Below are 26,155 nucleotides of genomic sequence, written 5' to 3' on the forward strand. Positions count from 1 at the left end.
TTTACCAATGTTTCTGTAATTTGTTTGTGCTATTCTTCTACCTAAGTACATTGTGATCTGTTTTTGTTTAAAAAAATATTGCAGAGATTCAGCATTGCACAAACTTCGACAGTACCAGCTTTGAACTAAAAGTATCTTATTGTTCCCTTAGAGATTTTATGGCTAAAGTAACTCACGTTAGAAAGAAATGTTTCTTGCTCTCCATAATATTTCTTAAAACCAATTATGTTTTTTTTTGACTTCTTAAAAGAAAAAAAAAAGTGCATATTAGTTCTTGAGTGATTTAAATCAGTTCTTGCTTGAATTCGATTCTTGTCGACTGAATGAGCTGATTGCATTAAGTTTGCATTTTTTGAAAAAATGATTAATCTCGGTTATTAAATAATAAAGAATTTGTGTATTTGTCCTTTACATTATTCATACATATACATCTGAAAAAATGTTTTTGTTTTCATATTTTACACATTATTTAGAAATCTCTTTACAGCAACATGAGAAAGTAAATTGAGTGATTACTCGTTTTTCTTTTTCTGTATTTATCTACAATTTATAGAAGGTTTTCCTCCCCTCTCCTATTCTTTGGTAAAATGAATATTCCGTTGGTGCTTGCGGACTTCAAATTCAGCCGTCTAGGAGTCAAATTCGATTGCACAGTTTTGTATAGAAACTGATTTTAAGAAATAGTTCCCCCCCCCCCAATCTGTGATCATATTTTGGCATCCTAGCAACAATTCCAAATTCTCTCAGTGGTTTCCAGAAGGCAGAGATTTTCCTCTATTGGAATATTCAAAATTTCTCTGCAGTTTCTTTATTTCAGCAAAAAATGCTGCTCAATATTTGTCTGCAGTACACTAAAATGGCTGATAGCTTTCCTTTGAAACTTTAAAATGATACTTCAGTGCTATAAAAAATGTTTCTAACTCAGTAACAAAGTGTTAAAAAAACCCCACAAATTTGAGGGATTTGCATGGATTTTATGTGCAGAGTGCTTGACAAAGCTTTGTATGTAATTATGCCTTTGTTTATTCTATCAGAAAGAGATTGATCAAATTGAAGTGTATAATAGTAACAAATTTGTTTTTGTTCATTGCATGAAAAATTAATCAGATATTTTACTATTTTTTGGAATATCATTGTATGCAAAGCTAATTTTGGATGCAGATGTAGTTCATTCTCCTTTAAATATATATCTCATCATAGGTGTACAACTTCTAGAAAGCTGTTTGCCTGTCAACGCAGCTGTAACAATTTCTGAACCTAAAGTTTTTATGACGGATGGGGATTTTAAAGAAAAAAAATGCATTGAGCAGCGTCTGGCCAAATGCAACATACTTATTTTGTTAGTTCCATGTATTGAAGGCAATGTGGAGCTGGCTGTGCAATGTTAAAAATGAAATACCTGCGTGTAACCCCCAGGAAATTTTCTTTCGTTTTAAAGAGGCAATGTATGTCAAAACAGAAACTGAATTTCAACAAAAAATATCAATTGTAGAAAAAATAGATATATTTCAAAAATCCAAAAAATTACAAACATATTTTTCCACCTTACTGGGTAAAAAAAGTCTTTGGGCAAGCTGCTTCAGAAATGGCTTACCAATACGAGGTAATAACACTAATAATTACATAGAAGTTGTTTTCAGAGTGTTGCAGGACACTGTACTGAACCGAGTAAAAGCGTATTCTGTAATTCAGTTAGTCGACTTCATAGTAGCAGGCTATGAAAATTATGTGCATCGCAGGTATTTGGATTTCAGCTATGGCAGATATACTAAAAGCCTACTGAAGAAATTTATTGCGACTGGTGATTCAAATGACAGTTATAATATATCATTTGATTCAAAAGAGCAGCATTTTTTAGTGGAAAGAAGTAAACAAACATATTTTGTTGATGCACAGTCTTCATACTGTACATGCTATATTGGAACTACTGGGCAGTATTGTAAGCATATAGCTGCAGTAGCAAAAGAAAGCAATATCAGCAATGATTTCGTGTATTCAGAAATGAGCCGATCACTGATGTATGAAATTGCTACAGGAAATCCACTTCCATCTGAAAAGCTTCTTGAAGCCGTTAACGTATAATCCAAATTCTTTAGAGTCGAAAAAATCTCACTCCTCTATTGATGCAGGTACGTCTTCAATACCAGGTATGCTTAACTTTAGTGCACCATCTACTTCAAATAACCAATCTGATGATGAATTAAATGATGAAGAATTTTTAATAATTAAAGATATATTTAATAAAATTAAAGAAGGCAGAGAAAAAACCCAGAAATATTTAAACGTGCAGTAAAAAAAATGGTCGCAAATTATAAAAAGTATGCAAAAACAGAAACAGGTTTAGTTGCTGCAATGCACAATTTTGCCGAATATTCAGGCCCCAAATCTGTTTTAAATCCTAAAAGGAAAGGTACTCAAATACCTGTTCAGCCAACTGCAATTCGACGCAGAGTAACTCTTTTTACTGGGAAGCGAAAGAAGGAAGCTGGGAAGCCTCCAAGAATGAAAAAAGTTCATGTTGCTCTGACGGACCATATTTCTTGTGTAATGCCTGTTTCCAAGCGTAAGGCTCCACATAATCTGGTGTCTTGTGTAGACAAAAATGTCTCATTAGGAAGAGATTGTTCTGCTAAATAAAATATATTCAAAAAGTGTTTATGTGTTTTTAATGTGTAATTTAAATGTTTCCAAAATGATCATATATGTAGGTTTTACTTTCAAGACACGCATTTAGAGCACGAATATTGCATTTTAAATGCTTTTATTTTACTAATAAGAAATAGATAAAAGTAATAAAGGTTAAGCAAAATTAATATTGCAAGGAATGTCCTGATCAGTCCACAGGATTCATGTAATGATGAGCAATTCACACACACTATTACTTTCACCGGCGTTGATAGAATACGTTATCCTGTTAACATCCACAGACAGCTTTAATTAACATGATCGGCTTGGCTTAAGCATCAAAGGCACTTAAACACCAAAGAATACCGTCTATCTTCTTCAACTCTTGAGGACAAGCAAGCCATCCGCTCGCCTCTGCTACACTCCACATTCTTCAACGTCTGGACGCTATCTGGCCTTGTCTTAGCTGCTCCACACTGCGCTAATCTGGGATGACGTCACCACGCTGGTATTCTAATTTAGCATCGGTCGTCGATGATCTCCACATCTTCGGCCATACTGAGGAGGCATCGTCCTGGATGTCTGTTGAGTGGACGTCACTATCATCATGATGTACCTGCAAAGAGAAGAATATATGGTCCTTAGGTTTGAGCTGATACAAACATCAATCAATTTGACCATGGCTTCATATGGTCAGCCGCAGTAGATGTCAAATTCGGTCCTTCATGGCATTCTACTTTTTCGATTCTCTTCTTGTATCTTCAAAATGTTGTTTTCGCATCTTCTCTCATTTCATCACGTTCTTGCATCAACTGCTTTAGATAATCTTCATTCAATATCTCACTAATTCTTAGATCTTCCTTGTTCTTCATTTTCGTGCCTATGAGAAGCTCAAACGGTGAATATTTTGTACTTCTCGTAGTTGTACTGTTGATTATTCTCTGGACATGTGGAACATACTTAAACCATTCTGTTGGTCCTCATGTGATAATTTTGACAAAACAGGAATCAAAATTCTATGGATTCGCTCAATCTGTCCGTTACCTCTTGGAATACCGGTAGTAATTTTGACATGCTCTATGCCTTCTTCTGTACAATAAGCTGAAAATTCTTTCGATGTAAGGGCACTACCTCGATCAAATGATTCTGGCCGGATTTCCAAACACAGACTGTTGTTGCTTCAAATTTTGAAATAACTTCTTGCGTAGTTGGTGATTTCACTGGATAGAACCCAAGTAAATATCGTAAAAGCGTCGACCACAGTCAGAATGTGTTGGTATCTCTTGTTCGTCGATGGAAGAGGTCCAATAAGGTCGACATGGTACGTACTCAAGGGAACGTTTTCTTTCGGTACAGGATGAAGAAATCCTTCTGCTTTTCCTTGCTTCTTGTTGTATGGTATACATTCTATACAGTTAGCAATTACTCTTTCAACTTTTCATTTCAGTCTAGGAATATATAATTCTTGCTCTACGGCATTCACGGTTTTCTCTACAGCAAAGTGAATCTTTTTATGTACCTTCTGTATGACTTCGTTCTGTAAGGATTACTGGCACTACTAGCAGATCTTTACCATTTTCACATTTATACAAAATATCATTTTTCAGGAAGAATCCATTTTCTTCTCCCCTCTCAACTAAATTTTTTATCAATTTCACATGCTCATCTTCATTCTGTTGTTGTGCTAACCGAATCTTCTCAGTTACATCGGACGTGTATGATGTTAAAATTAAAGCATTTGTGCTTAGAGCATCAGCATGTTTCAGTTGGCTTCCTGAACGATGTACAATTTCGTAATCGAATTCTTCAATAAACATTGCCCATCTTGCAATCTTAGGAGTTAAATCTTTCTTATCTAAAGTTTTCTGAAAAGCACTACAATTAGTTACAATTTTGAATTTAGACCCTAACAAATAGTTTCTAAACTTCTTCAGAGCTTCTATAACTGCAAGGGCTTCTAATTCGTAACTACAGTTTCTCTTGCTGCGGCGAAGTCTTCTTACTCATATACTGAATTGGGTGATAATTACCATCATCAGATAATTGGAGTAGTACCGCATCAAAGCCTTGACTACTAGCATCAGTATGAAGTTCTAATGGATATCCTTGTCTAAATATGTGCAAAACAGGTGCTAGAGAGAGAATTTCGTTTAATCTGCAAAAAGCTTCTTGTTGTTCGGGATCGAACTTAAAACCAATACCTTTTCTAAGTAAGTCACTAAGAGGTTTAGCTATTTTAGCATTATGAGGAATGAATTTACGAAAATAACCCGTTAGTCCTAAAAAGCTTACGCGGTAATCGAATAGTTCCGTTTTCAATTACATGTCCCAAAAATTCAATTTTCCGTTTTAAGAACTGGTACTTTTTGAAATTTATTTGTAATCCATATTTCGAAGCAGTTTTGAATACTCTTTCTAATTTTTCTAAACATTCAACTTCATCATTAGCCGGTATGACTATATCATCCATATAAATAATTAGTACACCTTCATTTAACAAGTCATAAAATACAGAATAAACATACCTTTGAAAAACATTTGGACTAATACATAAACCAAAAGGAGCTTTAAGAAATTCGTAGATACCATTATGTGTTACAAATGCGGTATATTTGGTGCAATTTTGGTTTAATCCTAGTATCCGGTGCACACGGGATTTGGCTACTTTTGGCGACTTCTATAATGAGCAGTAAAAACAGGACATATGCAATGAGTAGTAAACGGGTCATTCAATGAATATATATAGTTATACATAGTATATATGTATATAGTGTATAGTATATACATAGACATTCTTTGGGTCATTTTTGGTGTTGGCGATAATTTTCAAAAAAAAAAAAAAAAAAAAAGCGCCAAGGCTGCACCGTATACTAGGATTTTACCGCAATTTTCATCTATGTCTACATGGAAAAAGCCGTTTTTCAAATCTAGTGTCGTGAAGACCTTTGACTGTTCTAATTAGTACACCTTCATTTAGCAAGGCAAGAAATACCGAATAAATATACCATTGAAAAACATTTGGACTAATACATAAACCAAAAGGAGCTTTAAGAAATTCATAAATACCATTATGTGTTACGAACGCGGTGTATATGGTGCATTTTTCATCTATGTCTACACTGAAAAAGCCATTTTTCAAATCTAGTGTTGTGAAGACCTATGATTGCTCTAAACAATCAAGTATTTCTGGAATTAAAGGCTGTGGAAATTTGTCTTCAATAATCTTATTTAATTTCCGATAGTCAATGCACAGTCTTTTAGAATTATCTCGCTTGCTACACAAAACAATAGGCGCCGCATTGTTAGAGTTGCTAGGTTTTATTATTTTTTCTTTCAGCCATTCATTCGTCAACGATCGTCAACAATTTTTTGTTCCGCGAAAGACATGTATCTTCTATTTTGACAGACAGGAATTTCATCGCATAAATTTATTTGCATCTTGAAGTCAAATTGTCTATTTTTCCGAGGCTAGTACGAATTAATTAATTTACACAGTCTTTCTTTATGTTCCACATTCAAAATATGTGATAAATCAATCTCGTTGACAGAAATAGCATTCACCAGATGTGAAAGGTAATTAAACTTCGAGCCACTTCCGCTTTCGGGACTTTTGTTTAGATTAACGGAGACGCCAGGCGATTGAGAAAGATCATAAACATTTTTCAATGACACAGCAATATTCAAATTTCCCGTTAGTTAGCATTTTGAGATGACTCAGCAGTTATCAAGTTTACATTACTTTTATTCCGATGAGAAATTATTCGAAGGCCATTCTCGGTAAAGGAAAAGTTAAACTGATTCATTACATCCAAACCTAATACAATTTGATTACATAACGACTTGACCACATAAATTTTCGTACGAAGTGTAAAACTATCAATTGAAATATCAGAAATAAAAAAGCCAATGGGATACATTTGCTTTGATTCAATTCCGTTTAATGTGATATCGCTACAATTTAAACTTGGAGAACCAATTTGCCTGTGTAACTTCACGCTGCATATCGTCACATCTGAACCAGTGTCAACTAGACTTTCAACTAAATGATTATTTATCTCTACAGTCTTCATAATTCTATCCTTATCAGAAATTCGTTGTATTAAAGCTTGTTTCTCGGGGTTCTGATCTTGACAGTTAGTTGATTTATGCCCAAACTTTTCACATTTAAAACATTTTATCCCCTTCGATTTGTTTATACAATGAGATGACTTATGACCAAATTCCTCGCAATGAAAACATTTGACTTTATTAACGTTACATTGATTTCGGTTTGATGACGCAAGCTTACTTCTATCTTTAACTTGAATGTCTACTTTTGGTTTCGGATTTTTAAACTTATCATTTTCCGATCTCATTTTATCATAAATTTTAAGCCTCTGTTTAAATTCAGATAGTGTTTCGCAACCATATAGTATAGTTTTCCTCGCCACAGAATCGGGAATACCATCAATAACGTATTTAATTAATGAAGCATCTTCAATGTTACCTCGCGAACACATTTCTTTCATTTTCAAAAAATACTCATCTAAAGATTCATTAGGCATTAATTTACGCTTACATAACATTTTATGCAATTCAGCAGAATTAAAAGCTTTACCAATTTCAGATTTCAAAAGCTTTTTTAACTTACACTAGTAATTAACTTTAGGTTCACTCTGAATAAATAGTTTCGCTTTACCTTTTAATGATGTTTTAGCAAAAACTAATTTATGCAAATCACTCAATTTCAAGGAATTTATATCATCTTCAAATTCATCAATCCATTTATCAACATTTTCATATGCATTACCAGAAAAAGGATTAACAATACTTTCAATATCCGAAAAACTAAGATGAGGTTTAAAATGATCTTGAATTGGAAGCTGCATACTGTTATTCACTTGAGATTCATTAAAAACAGGATTGTCTCTTTGATTATCATCAAGCATTACTTCAGAAATTTTATTAATAGTTTCATCTTCAATATCACTATTTTCTTCATGCAAAATATTTTCAAATAATACAGACAAACCACATAGGAAAGAGACAATTCGGGTTGCTACTTCTCCTTTTGAACCATCTGAATTTATGCACAGGACATTGCAAACTTTAATTGACTCGTTCAAAGAAAAACTATTGTGCACTGTATCTATTTTCTTGTTAAATTCTTCAGAATCTGGTTTAAATATAAAGCCAGAAAATTCACATAATCTTTTCCGGTTATTTCGGTCTCCATCAGTATTAAAAATAAGCTTATGCAAACTTTTGATTTCAGAACTTTTACTATTCTTTAAAGCTGCTTCCAATTCTGGAATTTCTACTAACTTCATACTGGAAAGAAAGTTTTGTACTCACCCGACAGATGATCGTCTTCAATGGGGTAATCCAGACACTTAAACAGTAATCCAATAATTTGTAAGAGCAGTTTACTCAGTCTGTTCAATGCACAGTTCAGAATACAACTGGCACACTTTCGATTTGAAGTTCGTTGCCGCACGGTTCGTCACCAAAGTTTGTAGGTTTTACTTTCAAGACACGCATTTAGAGCACGAATATTGCATTTTAAATGCTTTTATTTTACTAATAAGAAATAGATAAAAGCAATAAAGGCTAAGCAAAATTAATGTTGCAAGGAATGTCCTGATCAGTCCACAGGATTTATGTAATGATGAGCAATTCACACACACTATTAGTTCCACCGGCGTTGATAGAATACGTTATCCTCTTAACATCCACATATATCTTTAAATAATATGATCGGCTTGGCTTAAGCATCAAAGGCACTTAAACACCAAAGAAGACCGTCTTTCTTCTTAAACTCTTGAGGACAAGCAAGCTATCCGCTCGCATTTGCTACTCTCCACACACTTCAACGTCTGGACGCTATCTGGCTTTGTCTTAGCTGCTCCGCACTGCGCTAAGCTGGGATGACGTCACCACGCTGGTATTCTAATTTAGCATCGGTCGTCGATGATCTCCACATATATGATTCAGATTATTCTGATTTTCTTTGAAGGTGGTACTGCAGTGTCAAATCCCAACCAGATCTTTTGATGTTTGCTGCCTGGTACAGTCCACTGAAAAGAGCGGGTGTGGTAGAAAGATCGTGGAAGTGGGCTTAACCGACAGGGATCAAGTCTGATATTCGAACAGGTTCATTCTTGCTCATGACATTGTAGAGTCTGGTTGGATTGGTGAACCTTAAGATTTTCTTTGCTTATTTTTTGACTGTTATTTAAAAATTTTATTACGGTACAAATTCCGAGATCCAGATGTCCAATATCTGGAATTATCTAAAATCTAGATCGTAAAGCCACCAACAAACTTTTTTTTTCATACTTTATACATGCGCATTTGATTTTTTTCCCCTGTAAGAAAACGTGGAGAATCCTGATTTTTAATTTCTTTTCGCACTAAATCAAATACCTCATTATTGAAGAAACAATTATTTTAACATGTGATGATCTCAGCCCTTTGACACCGTCCTTGTTTTTAGGTGAAATTTCAGTCTTTGGTGTTCCTGACTTGGATCATCTTGATAAAGTTGATTTCAACAAGAGACTGAGACATTTACAGAATTTACGAAATCTCTTGAGAAAGAGATTTAGAAATGAATATGTCGGCCTGCTAGTGCAACGTCCATCTACAATGCCGATTTCTCAATAGATAAAAGTCGGCGACATAGTTCTTATCGAATGTGATGACAAACCCAACGTGTTCTGGCCTCTAGCAAAAGTGATTGAACTATATCCCGGAAAAGACGGCAACATTCGAGTAGTTCATGCCAAAATCATGTCTGGAGAATTAGTTCGACCAATCCAGAGAATATTCCCTCTCGAAATACCTTCATCTTTGGAGTCAGATGATTCAAATGAAACTGAGACGCAGGGTGAAGGCAGTTCAGTCTCAAAATTACCAAAGAATAAGTCAGCTGCATATTTATCAAAGGACGTTATGACTGTCGTAACTAGAAGTGGACGACAAATTAGAATGCCATCTAGATTGAACACTACTTGAATTATTTAAGAGTAGAAATTTAAGACTTTAAAATTTTCTTTTGTTTACTACTTAGCCTTAATATTTGTGTGGACAGTATTTTTTTATATTTTGTTTTGATTGATTGAGTAATGTCATCAATCAAAAGGTAGGAGTTTTTTTAGAACTCAGCCTCAGTTGCTAGCTTTCTTTTCGTAGTTTGTCACTGTGAGAGTGGCAACTATGTGATGTTTTTTGTAGTTTGTTGTAGTACTTCTGCGGATTTTGAAACTAAATATGACTCTTTGGAATTTTGTGTGTAAAGCTATTTTATTTTAAGTTTATTAGGAGAGCGCTTAGTTCTTGCAAATCTCGAACATGCAGTGTACTATGTTTAGATAGTACAGTTTGGTAAAGAGGCATCTGCTTGTACATGCAGGAGAAAAAAACTGTGTGTAAGGTATGTGAGAATTCATTTGGATCAAGGAGCACTTTAAACATGAACATGCGTATTAATGCAGGAAAGAGACCTTATGTGTGTGAGATATGTAATAAGTCATTTGCATACAAATCTGGTTTAAACAACCATATACTTATTCACACAGGAGAGAAACCTCATGTATGTGAAGTATGTAACAAGTCATTTACTCAAAAAGGTCATTTAAATGCACATTTACTTATTCACACGGGAGAGAAACCTCATGTGTGCGAGTTATGTAATAAGTCATTTACTCTAAAAGGCAATTTAAATAACCATATGCGTTTACACAGTGGAGAGAAACCTTATGTGTGTGAGGTATGTAACAAATCATTTGCTCACAAACGTAATTTAAACAATCATGCTTCTTCACACAGGAGAGAAAATTCATCTGTGTGAGATATGTAATAAATCATTTGCTTACAAATGTAGTTCAAACAACCATATACTTATTCACATAGGAAAGAAACATAATGTGTGTGAGGTGTGTAACAAGTCATTTACTCTAAAGCTCAATTAAATGGACATATACTTATTCACACAGAAGTGAAACCTCATGTGTGTGAGTCATTTGCTCAAAAAAGTGATATCCTTATTCACACCGGAGAGAAACCTTTTTGTGTGTGAGGTATGTAACAAGTCATTTACTCAAAAAGGTTCTTTAAATCAACATCTGCTTAACCACAGGAGAAAAACCTCATGTTTGTGAGGTACGTAACAAGTTGTTTACTCAGCAATCTAGTTTAATAAAGCATATGCTTATTCACAAGAAAATCCATGATTTTCATGTATAAGAAATCACTTGAGTTATAGAAAAATTGAAAGACTCATGTCTACATGTAATAAAAAGGTTAATATTTTTCATGGAAAAGTTAGATTAATAAGAACCTTTGCTTATATGCTCAGTAAAGACTTGCCCATGCTGTAAACAAATGTCTTTGTACGAGGTGTGTTCAACATGTAATTTTACCTCAATTCTTAATAAATCATTTATTTGTTTCCACAAGAGAGAAACTTCATGTTTCCGAGATAAATGAGTCATTTTAAAGTGCTTCTGATTTAAAACAACATTTTCTTATCCTTAGTATTTAATTAGTAATGAAAGTTTTAAAACAGTGTATTCGAACAATGAAAATTTAGATGCTGATTATACTGTTCTGAATAAGGTAAATTTTCATTTGAATGGAAACTTCATTCACGTTTTGCAATGTACTCCAATTTTCATTACACTTTTCTTAAAAAGTACAAAACATGAAGTATATTCTTTTGTGGTATCTCGTGCTGTAGGATTTAAGAATTTTTCTCAACCACATTGGCTTATGGAAATCCCTGTTTAACATTGAGAATACTTAGAATTTAGATTTTTGCAATCTTATGTGTTCAGTATGGTATCAGCTTGTAGTGTATTTGAAAGAAATTGAAATTACATGGAAGATTGAAGAATTATTATTCTTATTTTTTTTTTTTTTTTTTTGTAGTATTTGCGCGTTAATGCATTCTCCTTAATACAACTTGCCTTATTTTCGGTATGTGTCAAACTCTGACAAGAATATGCATAACCATTCTTCCAGCAATCATACTTCTAATAATGCTTCAATCAAGCACTTCTGTCATTTTGTATGCGTTCTTTAGGTAGAGTAGACTTTAAGGTACCCCTTGTATTATGGCAAAGTTGTTTGATTTATCGTTTTAGTTGTTTCATTTATGGTAGCCTGAGTAGTTGAATGTTATGGAAAACCTATTGTGACGTAATCAGGTGCATGATTCTGGGAAATTTTGAATCATGGGATGTTTTGTATGCGTTTTTGTGGTGTGTGTTGGTTTGATTCTTTAGACGGTGGAATGGCTGAATGTAGTAAGATTAATTTGAAGTTTCGGTAAAAATATAGTTTAGGGTAACCCCTTGGCGATTTTTGGCGGTACATGGTTACCGATTTTGAGCAATCGCCGCTACACAAAGCCAAAATAACAAGACAAACAATTGCACAAACTCGGTATCCATGTACACATCGACTTATTTTCACTTAACCCCCCCCGAATTGCACAAAAATCGCATTATGCACTCCTTTGACTTTATCCATGTACACGTCGACCTATTTTCCCTTAAAAAAATCCCCAAATTGCACAAATATGGCATTGTGCACTCTTTTAACTTTATCCATGCACACGTCGATATATTTTCACTTAAAAAAAATTCCAGAATTGCACAAAGTTACATTGCGCACTCCCTTTACTTTGTCCATGTACACATCGATATATTTTCACTTAAAAAGTCAAAGGAGCACCAATAGGCAAACAAAAAATACATAATCTCAATAAAATACATTTTAAACCAAACAATAAAATAACATAAAAAAGGAAAAACATATTATACATTAAGGCCAACCAAAAGCAAATATTCACTTACCATGATTTTCGAGTTCGCTTCGTACACCCAGAGCCATGTAAAAATCAAAATATCAATCATACACAAATGACTTTTTTCAAACCAGGTATTCTCTCTGATCGAACGCTTCACGTAGTGAACATCTGAATCTTTCTTCCTACAAACCCATTCAAATCCATCTAAACGGTTTTTACGTTCGACTAGACGCATATCCTTCCTACATACAGGACACTTATAATGGCTACTAAGTAAACCTTTATTTACACACCAGTCAATTAAAGCTCTTTTCCCGGTTGATCTTTGGATTATGGTAACTTGGCGAAAATTTGGCGACCAACTCTGCTACACCAACCCTCTATTTTTTTTTTTTTTTTTTCTCGCCGCAGTAAAGACATGTTTCTTTTCTTTTTATTTACTCAGCACTTTTTCCAACAACGTACTAACCGAATTACACTTATGCTAGAAATTTTATGTCACAAAACTGCTTAATCATGACAAATACGAGTATTAACTGCAAAATTGGGAAAAGTGCACAATCGCAAACTCCTTTCGCGTTTTTCAGAATAGCACATACACATAAACCATTTACACGTCGACTTATTTTTACTTGAAAAAACATCCCAGAATTGCACAAAAATGGCATTGCACACACTCTTAACTTTATCCATCTACACTGCTATTTTCTCATAAATTACAAAAATTTGCACGAAAATTTTTTTAATCTTTAAACTCGGTAAAAAGCACATATATGAAATTACCTGATCGCGAAAAGGTATATACCCTTTCCAAGTATGAACATTTCCACGTATAAAACAAATAAAATATCCAAAAACTTTTACCTCTAAATTATCTATTATATTATAAACGTCACCAACGAATTCAACCGCAAACATTACAAATGGTTACAAATACTTAGTCTCAAATATTTAAATTATTTCCATGCACGTTTACTTCAACTGAAACGTATACCAAATTCCTACAAACATAAAATTCACAAAATAACTATCATTTAATTAAAATATCGCTAAACCATGTACACGTCGACTTTTTTTTTCTTAAAATAACGAGTCAAAGAATTGCACAATATGGTATCCATGTACCACCAAGTTTCGCCAGGCGGTAACCTAAAGTATACTTTTACCCGTTGTTTTTGTTATATTCCAAAATCGAACAGTTTTTATAAACAAATCATGATATTTTCTGCAGTATTTTTCAAATATGGCCTTTCAGAAATTGTGAGCGGTTTTACCAAATTCTGCGATAAAATTTCTGCAAGAATACAGAATTGTGAGAAAATTTTGTAAATGAAACAATGAGGAAATGCTTTTTCTCGTTAGCCAAGTGCTGCATAAACCCAATTCTCCCATTTTTTTTTAGGAAAAGCAGATAGCTGTGCATTTGGGGAGGAGAAAAGTGTAAAATAATAAGAGATTTCAAAACGAATGTGTTTTATTTTTTAATTAGTTACTTATATTCATTTGTTGCGTACATTATTTTATAATTCAGATTTGTATTTTCAAGTGAATAGTGATATTTTTGTGAATTTATACTAAATATCGACAGTGTGGGAATCTTTCTGAAAGAAAAGCGTGAAAGTCACCAAACTATATTAGCATAGTATTAATATAGTATTAATATTAGATTAATGATTAATATCAGGTTTATTACTATATAGCCCCGTTCACATGCAACACTCCTTCGCACAGCTGCCGTTAGCAAGAGGAGAAAAAGGAGACATGAAAGAGTTTCGTCTTTAGGACCCGTTCAGAAGACCACCGTCTTCCGTCCCCTTTACACCTATAAGCCTCTGTGAACAATCACGTCTACGAATTTTCAGATTTCTAATACTGTTTACACATTTTTAACGTTGCTTACTGTTGTTAATTTTGTAATCTGTACTTTCGCAACTGGTACCTGAACTTTCGTAATGGTTCCTGAAAAATATATGCTTTTTAATTATTATTATTATTATTTTATAAGCTGTTATTTAGTTCACTCTTGGTGCTTGTCGCTATGGTTAAAAGATGGTCATGGATTTTTAAACTGCTTCCCGATAAGAAATAGAACTCAAACTTTGTACATACACTGCTTGTGGATGTGGTGTCACGCTTTTGAATTTTAGAGGATTAGATTTTCTTCATATTTAAAGTTGAAACATTTTTTTGCAAATATTAACAAATAAACTGAGAATCTCAGAATATTAGAGTTTGCACCATAACACACTATGGAGGAAAAAAAATTACATGAAATTTTTAGCGTAATTTTTTAAAAAAATATTTTGGGAGAATTTTTGAAAATCGTTCATATTTTTAGACTTTTTGACGCCCATTAATTTTAAAATTTCATATCTAAAAATATATCGACTACAAACTTCTGACATTTTCACAGCTTATAAAACAAACGTTTCGCATTTTAAAAAAATGATAAAGGAAATAAATTGGATAATTTTTTACTTTTTTGAAAGATATGCAATGAAGCAGAATGGGAAATATTGGTTCTTCTTGGGCATCAATTCGAAACATCGGGTTCAAAGTAATAAGCTCATTATACCACACTATTTTTCTGACATTATTTATGCTATGTAAGTTGTTATTGTTGCCAGTTGTTAGTTCAGCGTGAGATTGGAGATATTTCTGAGTTAACTTTCTCTTAAGATGCGTTTTGCATTCCATTGTGTTTAACGTTCTTATTAGATTGAAGCATAACTACTGATTATACTTAGTGATATTCTAAACACTTGTACGAGTATTTATGTGGAAAATTCCAGAACTTTGAAGTGTTTCTGTTGATAAAATAAATTTAATTAAGCTATCATCGGATTTGAGTTCAATGACAATCATTTACGAACTATTATCACTCTATTACAAACCCGTACGCACGCAACAATATTATAATTAATCAATGTATTAAAATTGTTTTGAACGTGTTTTACAAAACAGAAACAGGTAAAGAAAAATTCTGCTTGCGTTTTATGAGTTTTTGCAATTTTTCTGGCCACATAAGGTTTTAAAAAAAGGTTTGTAATTTATGTTTATATTTACCAATTGAATAAATAGCACTAGGTTTGATTTATATATATATGTGTGTGTGTGTGTATATGTGTGTGTATTGAAATTCAGTAATAAAATTTTAAAGATTTGAAATGATTAAATATCTATTTAGACAGTTTGTATTGTTTAAACAGCAAATGCAAACTGAGAAACCTTTTGCATTTTTTTCAATAAATCCTTTTACTTAAACTCTTAAAACATATACAGGTATGGACTAAATTTTTTATTACTTTTACTGCTTATTTAAAATTATATACTTTATAGAAACAAGGATGGGTTTTGCAAAATACTGAAAGGAAAAGTAAGTTGAAATGAAAATGTGACTGAGATCATATTTGTTTTAAAGATTTTAGATAAAAGTGTTTTTTTTTTCAGAAATTAATTCATTAATTGCAAAATCATTCCTTGAAGTATTAAAAACACTCTAATAAATACAATAAAAAAACTGGGGGAGGAGACATTGAAAATTGTAAGAGAAGAAAGACATTTTAATTGTAAAATTTTTCTACAAAAATTTAAATTAAAAAAAATACTAGCAAAAACTTTTTTTCAGCTTAAAATTATTTTGTCTCACAAAACCATTTAATAATATTCATAAAAAGTAGATGAAAATGCTAAAATTAAAAAAAAATCATTCAAAAGGTACCGAGTCCCTTTTCGCGTTGAAGCCGATATGCACAGTTGTATTTAATTTTTGGGGGGATGCTATCACATCTCCAGACATCTATCAGCGCGATTGTTTCGCTGACAGTCCAGTGACAGCTGACAGTGAACCGCGCAGTATAGTACGGGAAATCTCCCCATTTGCCCTGCTCTCGAGAGGTAAGGAACATTCAACCAAGTTCTACCTCCAATTCGGCGAGGCATTTAATGCTTGCCCCATGTGAACGGGACACATTGGAAGAACCGGTTTTCGTTACCGGTCGAAACTGCTCTTGTGAACGGGGCTTATGACACTATATTTTTGGAAAATTTAAAAACACTCTTAAATTTTATGGAGATTAATCTCTTCGAATAGTCTATCATACAAAAGTTTCATTCATAACATTCCCATTGGAAAAGGCAGTTGTTGGTTAAGTCAATTGGTAAGCATCTGTGCATTCCTGAAACTACATTGCGTATTGCTCCCCTTTTTTAATGGAGAAGGGCCCCGGGGTTTTCCTACTGTCACCAACTTATATTCCTCTCCTATCAGACTCTTGAATTTCGGCTCACCATGTATTTTGAGTGCTTGCTTGCATGGATGATTGTAAATTTATAATGTCTTCACATTATAAGCTTACAAGCGTCCGGTCGTATGGTGGCTTATAATGTGAAGACATTATTAGCTTACAAAAATATCGAGGTCTTCTCCAGGATTCGAACACAGACCCTTTGCTAATGTATTCAGCGTCATTAACCCGCATGGGGAGACCTATACACACCAACAGCACAGAAACACCAAATCCATACATAGGCAACTGTTTGGATTTTAGTCCTTAATATACACACTATAGGTCGAACTAAGGATCTGGTGGTCTTTTCGCATGCAAGCGCTTAACAGAACCGGGCCTGAATATGGGAGGGATTCTAGTATAATATCGATGGTTCGTAAGGCCCCGTTCAGACTAGGGCGTAAGGGGCATAAGTGGTTAAAGCCGAGCTCCGTTGCCAAGGGAACCAGTCTCTGCTGCGTCACAGAATCTGGTTTAGGGCTCGTGGCATAGGGTTCAAAGTTTTTAACTTTACGCCGAGTTTGGGATAAGCGTCGACTAATCAGAGCGAAGCTAAAACGAAACGGCTTTCTTTAGACGATTTCGCTGTCATATCGAAGGCGAATTTTTTTTTTTTTTTTAATATGGAACACATCGTATCCGAATGAGTTGTAATCGTATCCGAACGAAATAATGAGTTGTAATCGTATTCGAACGAAATAAAGAGTTGATCTCGCAAGAAATCTACGATGATGACATGCATTTTTTAATGAGTTTTTCAATTTATATTGAAAAATATGGATGAAACACATAAAGCGAAAGTTAAGCTCAGGATTATGCACGCTGTGTATGATCCTGTAGATGATTGATCCCATCCAATATTTTTCCTTTTATTGTGAAAATTCTTTAAAAAAATGCATGATTGCAAAAAGTTTATTTTTTCTGTGTAAATTATTATTATTACTTTCTTTCTGTCTATAATTTTTTTCCTGTTTAATTATTTTTGTATTTAAGAATAAATTTATTGAAAAAGCTGGAAATATTGTATTGCTATTTGCTTCAAATGCTGATTTTCTTTCCAAACAAACTTCATGAATTAATTTTACTAAAACATCAAATCAATATCAAGAATCTGCTTTTTTTTTAAACAGTAAAAATATTACTTTAAAGAAAAAAGAAAAAATTATTTTCACTTATTTAAGAATAGTCACAATAGTCAATTCTATGGTGTAAGCATTGTATAAGTAATAAAAGATTAATCTTTTGAGAAAATGCTGTTATGAATTCCAAGAAGGAAAAAATGTAGTGAAATGTCCTTAAAACAGTCAAGAGTCTAGACAGTTTTATCTCCTGTTGAAGTTCTGTTCTGTTTTTTAATTACGTTCTCCATGAAAGGGAATTTACTTTTAATGAAACTGAATAGCACACATAATTCGTAACATGGACTATAATTTAATGAATAGTATTTATTATTATTATCCACTCTTTATTACTATCATTTGAATGGAATTTGGGTTGTTAAATTCATGCTATTTCTCTGGTAGAAATTCCTGGATAAGGTATGAATGTTTATAATTTTGATGTATTTGAAGACTTGAGTACCTAAAATTTGTCAATGTGAAATTACTTTTGAGATTTGGTCGTAAATAGAAATGACAGCATATGTTTAAATTAAATTCAGGGGTGCGGCTTATACATGCAAATTATTAGAAATAGGTGTATACAAACAGCTGGTGACACAGCAAAATGTATTTAATGATTGAGCATAAAATACATTGTTGGGTGAACGTTTCCTAGTATTGTACTAGTTGTGGTTGCTGGTCATTGTGACCAGTTGTTGGATACTAGTCCTAGTGATAATTGATACTGGTAGTGCAGCAAACTACTATAGTGATCGACAGGAACAGTGAATAAGGAGTGCTAAGCACACATGCTTCACTGTCATAGAAACATGTTCCTTTTAATTGAAATTTAAAAAATAATAATAATAATGTATGGTAAGTACTGTTTTTAGCTTAACTGCTTTCACACCTGCAAAATGGAAAAATATTATATACAGGCTATCTGTTAGTTATCCTCAAGATTTTTTTTAATTAGGCATATTTAGAATGTCGTATTTTTCCTAAGAGAAATTATATATAAAAATTGAAGAAGGTTCAATATATATAAATATGCATATGCATGTTTATAGTATAGAGAGTACTACAGTACAATGCAGAAATATTCCATACTGCTTTGCACAGAAATATATGTGCCAACCAAGTATTGGTCTTTCAAAAAATATCTCTCGATCATTTCGTTCTTTTTCGTTTTGTACCTTCTTCCATTTCCTCTTGGCTAATGAGAAGGGCAGATAAAAGATCATTTTGTTGAGCCAGTAAAACTTCGTGGCGAGCTGAAAAAGCCATAACACAACGAAAAAAAAACAAGCAGAGCGAACGAGGGAAATCAATCGAGCGGGAGAACAACGCGGAAAAGTTGTAGACATTCCACGCATGCGCAAATTTAGCTTCTCTCATTGGCCACAGCTTACACCTCGTTCCCGCAGGTGTGAACAGGTCTCCCATATTTTATGCTCTTATGACTATGCCTCTATGCGCTTTACGCCCACGTCTGAACGTACCTTAAGGGGATAACAAATACATTGCTAACCCTTTAAAACTGCTACACCAGGAAGAAAAGCAAGTATAATAATCTTATTTTTTGTACATTTACAATAAGATGAGAGGAAGATGTGATTAAATTTACAACGGGTTTGAGGTTCATAACCTGCGGAATTCAGTACACAAAGCTGGCACCTCTGATAGCAACAACATATATAATCCGGTAGGTCGTCTAACAGAACTAAGCTCGGATGATAGATGCAGATACTTTTTCCACGCAGCTTCAACTCTATTTTCTTTCGAGCGATGGCATGCGTGTCTCCCGACAACCCCTGATAAGATGTTCTTAGTGAGTGATACATCTGGAGAACGGCCTGGTCAGGACATTCTGTATCGAGAAGCATAGGCAACATGGGGTCGGGCATCAACCTGTTGAAAAATGGTATTACGCTGGTGTTGAAAACAGGCTACAGCCATGGACCTTCAAACATCAGAAATATTACGACGTTTTACCACATTACCGGCTATAGGAATAAGAGCTGACCGTTATGTGGGCAGAGTGGCACTTTATGGCACATGCCAAGTGCTTGATGACACACGCCTCTATGATTTTCATGACTACGAGCTAGCAGCGTTTGCTCTCTGTACCTCCATAAACGGATACATTCGTCATCATGCTGTAGCAGACTAAACTTTATCTGAATCACGAGATGATGATCATGAAATGAGATCATCAAATAAGCTATCCACGGGTGGTACATAAAACAGAAAAATTCCAATGCTGATGCATAACTTCCATGCGAGTGTGGTTCCATTGACCTACATGAACCGCACCAATGTCTCGTAGATGGGTTAGTGAAAAGCATGATCAGATGTCACCATTTGAGTATGAAGGAAGCACAGTGGTCTCACGTTCGTTTGACATTTGGGTCCGAGCAATGCGACCATTCGACGATGTTGGCAAGAATGGGTAAGCCAAGATCGTAGAGATCGTCAAGAAGGATATGGTCGAGGAAGAGCGATGACAAAACTCGAAGACAAAGTGATCGTCTGATCGACGTTCACAATCTCTGATGCACGCCTCTACTGCTCCCCTCTGATTAGACGTACAACCGAGACAACAGTGATTGGAATGACTATTGATAGCAGACTTAGCGAAGGGAGGCTGAGGTAGCAGAAGGCACTGCGCCGACAACTTCTCATCGTTGCTCATTGTCAGGCATGTTTGCAGTGGTGTTAGGCATATTCCAGTTAAAATCTAAGAGATTGGAGTATAATTGCTGTCAGCAATGAGTCCCGCTTCGAAGTGAGCCTCGATGACCAGCGAAGGCGTGTCTGGAGACTTCCAGGACAGCAATGGATACTCACCGAATATTGTCAACTAGACGACCGGAAGCTATGGTATGAGGTGTCATTTAATTTGATAGGCGGACCTCTTTGGTGTGGCACCCTTACAGCACGGCAGCACTTCAATGAAATACTAGCTCTGTACTGTTGCCTTTCCTTTCACGAATCTCTGGGCTTACATTTCAACAGGGTAATGCTCGGACGCACACGGAACGCCTTTGTATTGATTGTTTTTGAGCGTCTATAATACTTTCCTGGCCGGCGCGATGGCCAGATCTCTGCCCAACAGGGCATGTTTAGGTTCTGATTAGCAGATATCTCTGACAGTACCTATATGGCGCCGATCTAACTTGCCTGTTTTGAAAGCATATGTGAAGCAGTCTCGCAGGAGAGCATCCGCCAATTGTACGAGTCCATCAGGGCCTAAGGTGGGCGACTGAATTGTTTATTTCTTAATTTATTTATTACCATTAAATTCCTATGATATTGTTTCGGTGTCAATACATGCACATCACGTCTACAGATATTCGTCTTATTCTCGTACTTTCAAATTTTTGGAATCTCCTCTTTCCCAGCGCAGACATCTGAGAAAGTTTCCATTTTGAGGACAAACACCTATTTTAAAAAATGCTTTCAGTATATCTGAGATTACCCCATATTTACTTATGCGAAATCTGTTTAAAATACTCGGTATTAATTCCAAATAAATTGGATTTTTTTCTGAACAGTCATTTAAGGCCACACTATTTCTTTCCTTCACTGATGCATCGAACTGGTCATACCTTTGTGGTTGAATTTTCTTTATTTTCTTTTTTACCTTTGTGGTTGAATTTTCTTATGTGTGAATTTTCTTTTTTCTTTTCTTCTTATTTTTCCCTATGTGACAATTTTCGATTTTCTCAACTTCAACAGATTCCATAATACCTTCTTCACATTCATTAAAATATTTTCGTATTCGTTCAGATAGTTTTTTGACTGAATATTTTTAAAGCAGGATTTTAATATTTCTCTGTTATACATTTGTTATCAGGTAAAACAGCATGCCCTTCTAAACAAGGAAGAGGCACCCCATATGAACCCTCACAATCTCTCTTTACTGTGAGTGACGAAAATAATTGTTAGCGATTTCATCCATTTCCTTTCTTTTCTGGGTTGTAGCAGGATCAGTTATTCATAACGAGTAAAGACCCGATTAATTCGAAATTCTAGCATCATTAACATGAAATGATAATGCAGTTTTCGTCCTGTTAGAGAATTCACGCTTTTCAGTTTTCCTCATCATTGCCATCCTAATCTGCTGTTCACACGTAACCCATATGTTAGTTTTCTAACCTTTCCTGTTAGAAGTTTTTCCGCTACATCTGCGCTTATAAGAACATGAATTTCTAAAGGCTAAGTTTCCTACATTAAATCCACAGATTTATCCTGCATGTCAATTAAACAAGTTCCATGTTTTCGCAATTCACTAAGATATCTATCTCTACCAATTCGAGGAATGTTAGTACATCTTTTATCCTGATTCAAGGCTTGAGCGTTACAGTGATAATCACCTTTAAGACTACTTAATCTAATTAAATATTTGGTATGAGTTTTTTTTTCTTTTTTTTCAATTCCTCGAAAAAACCATGGATTAATTGTTCTTTATCACTTGTTTTATAATTCATGATACTACCTGCATACCTCGAAATGTAGGATCCCTGAGAACCACTATCTATTAAAATTGGTGTCCGCTGATAACATCGCGGACGAAAACGTCGCGGAGAAAACAACGCAAGGCGAAAACGTCGTGCTACAAAACATCGTGGGAGAAAACATCGCAAAGAGAAAACATCGCAGTCCTAAAACATCGTGGTACAAAACATCGTCGTCGAAAATAAAGCGGTTCAAAAACTTCGCAATTTAAAAACATCGTCGTCGAAAATATCGTGGTAAAAAATAAAGTATCTACAAATCATCGCATGACGATAACATCGCAGACATGCTTTTTCCATACATGCTTTAATAACTGTAAATGAATATTCCCATAAAGATTTGTGAGCGCAAAATGTAAAGAAGGATAATTTTTACTTTCACATTTTTTATTAACTAATAAATTTTTGCTGAAAAAGTAAGAAGGAAACTTAAGCATAGAATATTAAATGCAACTTATAGATTATACTTTTCATGAAAAATTACCAGTAAAAACTTTATAAAAATGATTTATTAATGGCCTTTGTTAGTTAACTATGTCGGTTTAAAATTCTATTAATTGCTATAAGTTGCATTAATTTGCTATGCTTAAGTTTCCTTATTACTTTTTCAGAAAAAATTTATTAGTTAATAAAAAATGTGAAAGTAAAAATTATCCTTCTTTCCATTTTGCGCTCACAAATCATTATGGGAATATCCATTTACAGTTATTAACGCATGTATGCGAAAAGCATGTATGAAAAAAGCATGTCTGCGATGTTATCGTCATGCGATGATTTGTAGATACTTTATTTTTTACCACGATATTTTCGACGACGATGTTTTTAAATTGCGAAGTTTTTGAACCGCTTTATTTTCGATGACGATGTTTTGTACCACGATGTTTTAAGACTGCGATGTTTTCTCCCACGATGTTTTGTAGCACGACGTTTTCGCCCTGCGTTGTTTTCTCCGCGACATTTTCGTCCGCGATGTTTTTGCCGCGATGTTTTCGGCTGTAACCATTAAAATTCTCAGATATTTTTCGGTTCCATCCCCACGAAGTTTTACTAGTAATGTTTTCAAATTACTAACTGCATACAAGATTTATTCGACCTTTTCATCATTTCCACCCCTATTATTCTGTAGAATTATTTCCGTGAGAGTCATCCTTAACAGTACAACACATTATTGAAAAATGAGCTTTACGGCATACGGAACATTTGACTTTAGCTACACAAACGAGAAAGATGTTTCGGTTATAAACATTTAAAATAACCTCGATTCTTTATTAAGTTTCCCTTTCTTTCACCTAATTTTAAACGAATTGCAGTCGAACATTCTGTAGGGTCATTAGGTTATTTTTAAAGCAGGAGTGATAAAAAACAAGCAACGCCTTCGCATGGAACAGAACCGCGAACCTCTGGAATACTTGCCCAGCTTGCAGATCACAACACTACGAAGGCATGCTATGAACATGGATGATCTGAATCAAAAGTTCGAATGTTTATAATTTAGATTCTCATCTGTAGACTGTGACGCAGATGATACATCCGATACCCGTTTATTATGCCAAGTTGACAGTTTGCTTTCATGTTTTGTTCGTCGGAGGAGCAAGAAGATATTAGCGCCGCTTGTTTCCATTGTAAATTTGTTTTTCTCCTTGCAATTAACTGCTGAGAAATAAATTCCATCAGATTTTTTAAATCACGTTTTAAACTTCCCCTTGCTTGTTTATTATATACAAGGATTAAATCATAAGGAAGGGTCTTAAGAAGATCTGGGCATGGAATACTTTTATAAGTATCAGATGCAACGTTCAATGCTTCTAAACTGCGTTTGTGAGTCTGACAATGATCGAATAATTTTCTAAACACTTTAATATCGTTAGAATTTCTCAATGGGTTAATTTTCCGTAAACTATCCAAGTGCGTATTAATCAACACATCTTTACTTCCAAATCTAGCTTCTTGTAAATTAATAGCTGAATCATAATTTTTGGAAGTAAGTGAAAATCGTTCTATTGTGCTTAAGCAGTTCCTCCTATATGTGCTCGCAGCTAAAACAATTTGTCTACTTTTTTTACGGATTCGTTTTCCTGAATAGCCAGTTTACAACAGTTTCAAAATGAAAGCCATTGGCTGATATCACCATAAATTTTGGAAAACGAATTTTCGATAACTTAACACATTCTTTCTGTTGCTTTCTAGTGCTTGAGCAGATAATTGTGAAGTAGATGTGCTTATATCATTAACAGTAAACTTTTGGTTTTACAAGCGAATTCGTTTTTTCGCTCTAAATTTCCATAAAAGAATTCTTTCAGGATATTCTGTAAGGGATTTCAGGATATTCTGTTTTCAGGATCTTCTTTAATTTGAATATCTTCATCCACTTCTACCGGTTTCAAAACACTTTGCATTTCGGAATCAGCAGTCTTAAGAGATTTAAGTTTATCATTCAGTAGTTCTTTTTCTAGCAAATTTATATCAACAGAAGGCTTAGGTTTTTTATAATAAATGGAAATGAACACAATACTGCTTATAATTATCATTACTTGCATGTTAATTTAGAAGTCAAACAACAAAAATCAGCATTATATTTTCAAATTTTCACAGGACTAGTTTCGATGGTTTTACCGAAACATCGAAACTAGCCCTGTAAAAATTTGAAAATATAAAGCTGACTTTTGTTGTTTGACTTCTAAATTAAAATTTTTTGGCGTGTTATTGTATCTTAATTACTGGCATGGTTGGGAGAAAATGTAAGAACAGAAGATGAGTGCAACGAAAATTGGATTTTTTGTGAGATAAGTTCATCCTATTAAATATGTTATGAATATCACGAAGTCATGTAACTTGATCACATAAGTAAATGGCTATTAAGAATCAAGATTTAAATCTTGGTTCAATGCAGGGTGAGAACTATTATGATCAAAACGTTTCAATTTGAATTTGAAGAACTATTCGAGTATTATATGCTGCAAAATTCTTGCGTACAGCTAGACTGTTCTTAAAAGATTTCAGATTGCATGATGCCATCTTGGTCCAAGCATATGATCGATTATTAACACTTCTTTACTAATGTAATTTTTAATTCCTGCTAATTTGGAGGGTGATGAATGGTTCAAAATTATTTATTTCATTAATGTTTCGTATTTAATTTTGTGATTGTAACATTGAATAGAAACAATGAGCTGTGGAGGGATAAATTTAATGTAAAAAGAAATTTTAGAAGTATGATTGCAACTTCCCAGCATTACAGTTGAGAGCAAATTGCAATTAAATTATATTCTAAATAGTTTTCCAGAGATCCATGTGAGTTTGAACTATTAATTATATAGATATATACAGTGGCGTAGCTAGGGTGGGGCAAGTGGGGCATCTGTCCCGGGGCGCAACATTCAAGGGGCGCCAAACTGATGGTACGAAATTGTTTAATGAAATGTTTTCCATCCTTGTCACATAGAAAAGGGCGCAAATTCTTCAGTTGTCCTCGGGCGCTGGAAACGCTAGCTACGCCCCTGGATATATATACATTCAGCAACAATTCTTTCCAGCTACAAACAAAAAGAACAAGGAGTTTAGTTTGGTTAATTTAATTACGCCAAAGAAGTTACGGGCTATCTGCCTAAAGGGAATAAACCTTCATATGGGACTTTCTAAGAGGAACTGGCTTGTATATATGTTACAGATGTAGGAAACCACGAAAATGCTTTTTGAATCATTGTACAAAATCTTTGATTTAAATACTATTTTTACTTATTTGTTTACTCATATTTTTAACTCATATTTTAGTGACTCATTGTAATTTAATGTTCTCATTTTATTATTTAATTTTCACTATGTTGCACA

At 34.1% G+C, this 26,155-nt stretch overlaps 2 protein-coding genes across 2 annotated transcripts in view; both read left to right on the forward strand.

Moving 5' to 3' along the window:
• LOC118197933 (uncharacterized) overlaps nucleotides 1-26,155 on the forward strand; it is a 95,351-nt gene that overhangs the window by 37,904 nt on the left and 31,292 nt on the right. The window contains exons 4-5 of the mRNA XM_085826286.1: nucleotides 1,693-2,076; nucleotides 9,271-9,567. Coding sequence (XP_085682412.1) covers nucleotides 1,693-2,076; nucleotides 9,271-9,567 — 681 coding nt within the window. The remainder of the gene's footprint in view (nucleotides 1-1,692; nucleotides 2,077-9,270; nucleotides 9,568-26,155) is intronic.
• LOC146993977 (uncharacterized) lies at nucleotides 2,083-2,656 on the forward strand. The gene has a single exon (XM_085826680.1). It carries the CDS (start codon nucleotides 2,299-2,301, stop codon nucleotides 2,635-2,637), a length of 339 nt encoding a protein of 112 aa, XP_085682806.1. The 5' UTR covers nucleotides 2,083-2,298; the 3' UTR covers nucleotides 2,638-2,656.

The sequence above is a fragment of the Stegodyphus dumicola genome, chromosome 11 (assembly GCF_044657685.1).
Source record: "Stegodyphus dumicola isolate Sdum_Otavi_A_Nest chromosome 11, ASM4465768v1".
NCBI lineage: Eukaryota > Metazoa > Arthropoda > Arachnida > Araneae > Eresidae > Stegodyphus > Stegodyphus dumicola.